This window comes from Sphaeroforma arctica, assembly GCF_001186125.1.
Source record: "Sphaeroforma arctica JP610 unplaced genomic scaffold supercont1.4676, whole genome shotgun sequence".
Classification (NCBI taxonomy): Eukaryota; class Ichthyosporea; order Ichthyophonida; genus Sphaeroforma; species Sphaeroforma arctica.
In genome coordinates, this window is record NW_014035882.1 from 962 (window position 1) to 2,337 (window position 1,376).

The 1,376-nt window shown below is 35.8% G+C and overlaps 1 protein-coding gene across 1 annotated transcript; it reads left to right on the forward strand.

Moving 5' to 3' along the window:
- Nucleotides 1-847: 847 nt before the first annotated feature.
- SARC_14476 (hypothetical protein) lies at nucleotides 848-1,193 on the forward strand (the record flags this gene model as incomplete). The annotated part of the gene is made up of 1 exon (XM_014291390.1): nucleotides 848-1,193. A coding segment is annotated over exon 1 (232 nt), but the record flags the coding sequence as incomplete, so codon positions are not given.
- Nucleotides 1,194-1,376: the final 183 nt, after the last annotated feature.

Below are 1,376 nucleotides of genomic sequence, written 5' to 3' on the forward strand. Positions count from 1 at the left end.
GACTATCGGTTTCAATAAGTTAACGTAAAAGAAAAGTAAGATTTCAAAGTAAATTTGCATAATATATTTTAAGTTTAGCTTCAGCCCTTGGTAATGAGCTAAAGATTAAGGGATGTAAGACTGAGACTATTATCTTTATTGCTCCGCGCTAATCACTCAAAACTTCGGTCTAGATTTATTTGGTTTCAGTAACTAAGATCAGATTTCATTTCATTGGATGTATGATATTTTATTCTATATCATTCCATGCCTCGAAACTACCTTCCATTCGTAATTACCAATATAATAACTCTAAGTCCAACTTAAGAAAAAGAAAAGAAAATCAAAAACACCATGCTGGTACAGTTAAATGTCTGTACCTATGCCCAATCACATGGTACCTAGCTCTCCAACCCATTGAAGGCATAGACGGGGCACATCTAGTTGGCTGGCTAGGGGGGATCATTTTAATATTATATATATATAAAATACATACAAAAACTGCAAAAAAAAATCAAGTGTTGGCCAATCAGTTTCTCCTCCCAAACGCCAAAACGGTTTGCATGACATTGTATATAAGGCTACATAAGTCATATTTAGACCAGCTTTTTGAATATACTCTGCACTCAGCGCTTACGCGTTGGTCCAATTCAACTCACTGTAAACGTTGCTCATAAGTAGTATCAAGCAAACAGAACCCTTCCATTGTCTTCCAAAGTAAACGTTGTTTCAATACAATTACTACGAAGTCGTATCAAAAGGCTCTTCAGAATTCCTCTGGTGACTCTCTGCTATGTATTTGGCTTGAGTAATATATGTATATGGCTACATACGATGTATATTAAAGTTATATAAACACAATATTGATATTAAAAAAAAGATATATTGTTATAAGAGGCGTATGTCTGTTCCAATCTCGAGTCCAGTAGCAGCTGTCTATCGTGAACCCGCATGTTGATACGATCATCCCATACATGACCCCATGGCTGCGTTCATTTGCATGATACTCTGGTGTATATTCACAGTTACCATGGCAACGCTTCCCACAATCCACCCCAGGAGTGCAGGCTCGTTCGATGCACTCGCATACCAATACTTAACCACACTTTCTGACGTTTCAAACGGCGGACTGGGATCAAGAGTCACAAATACAAAAGACGAGAAGATTGCAGCCGAGTACATATCTTCAAAGCTTTCAGATATAGGCTATGAAGGTATGCAAGCTCCTATGAATGAATCTGAATTGCCTAAACGTCTAATAAGATATCGAGCTGTTCACAAATTTTCGTGTGAATACACACAATTATCGATATGTAATATGATATACAAAACCATAAGTAGTTATACATTATATATATATATATATATATAATAATATCTAATACTATATTATATCT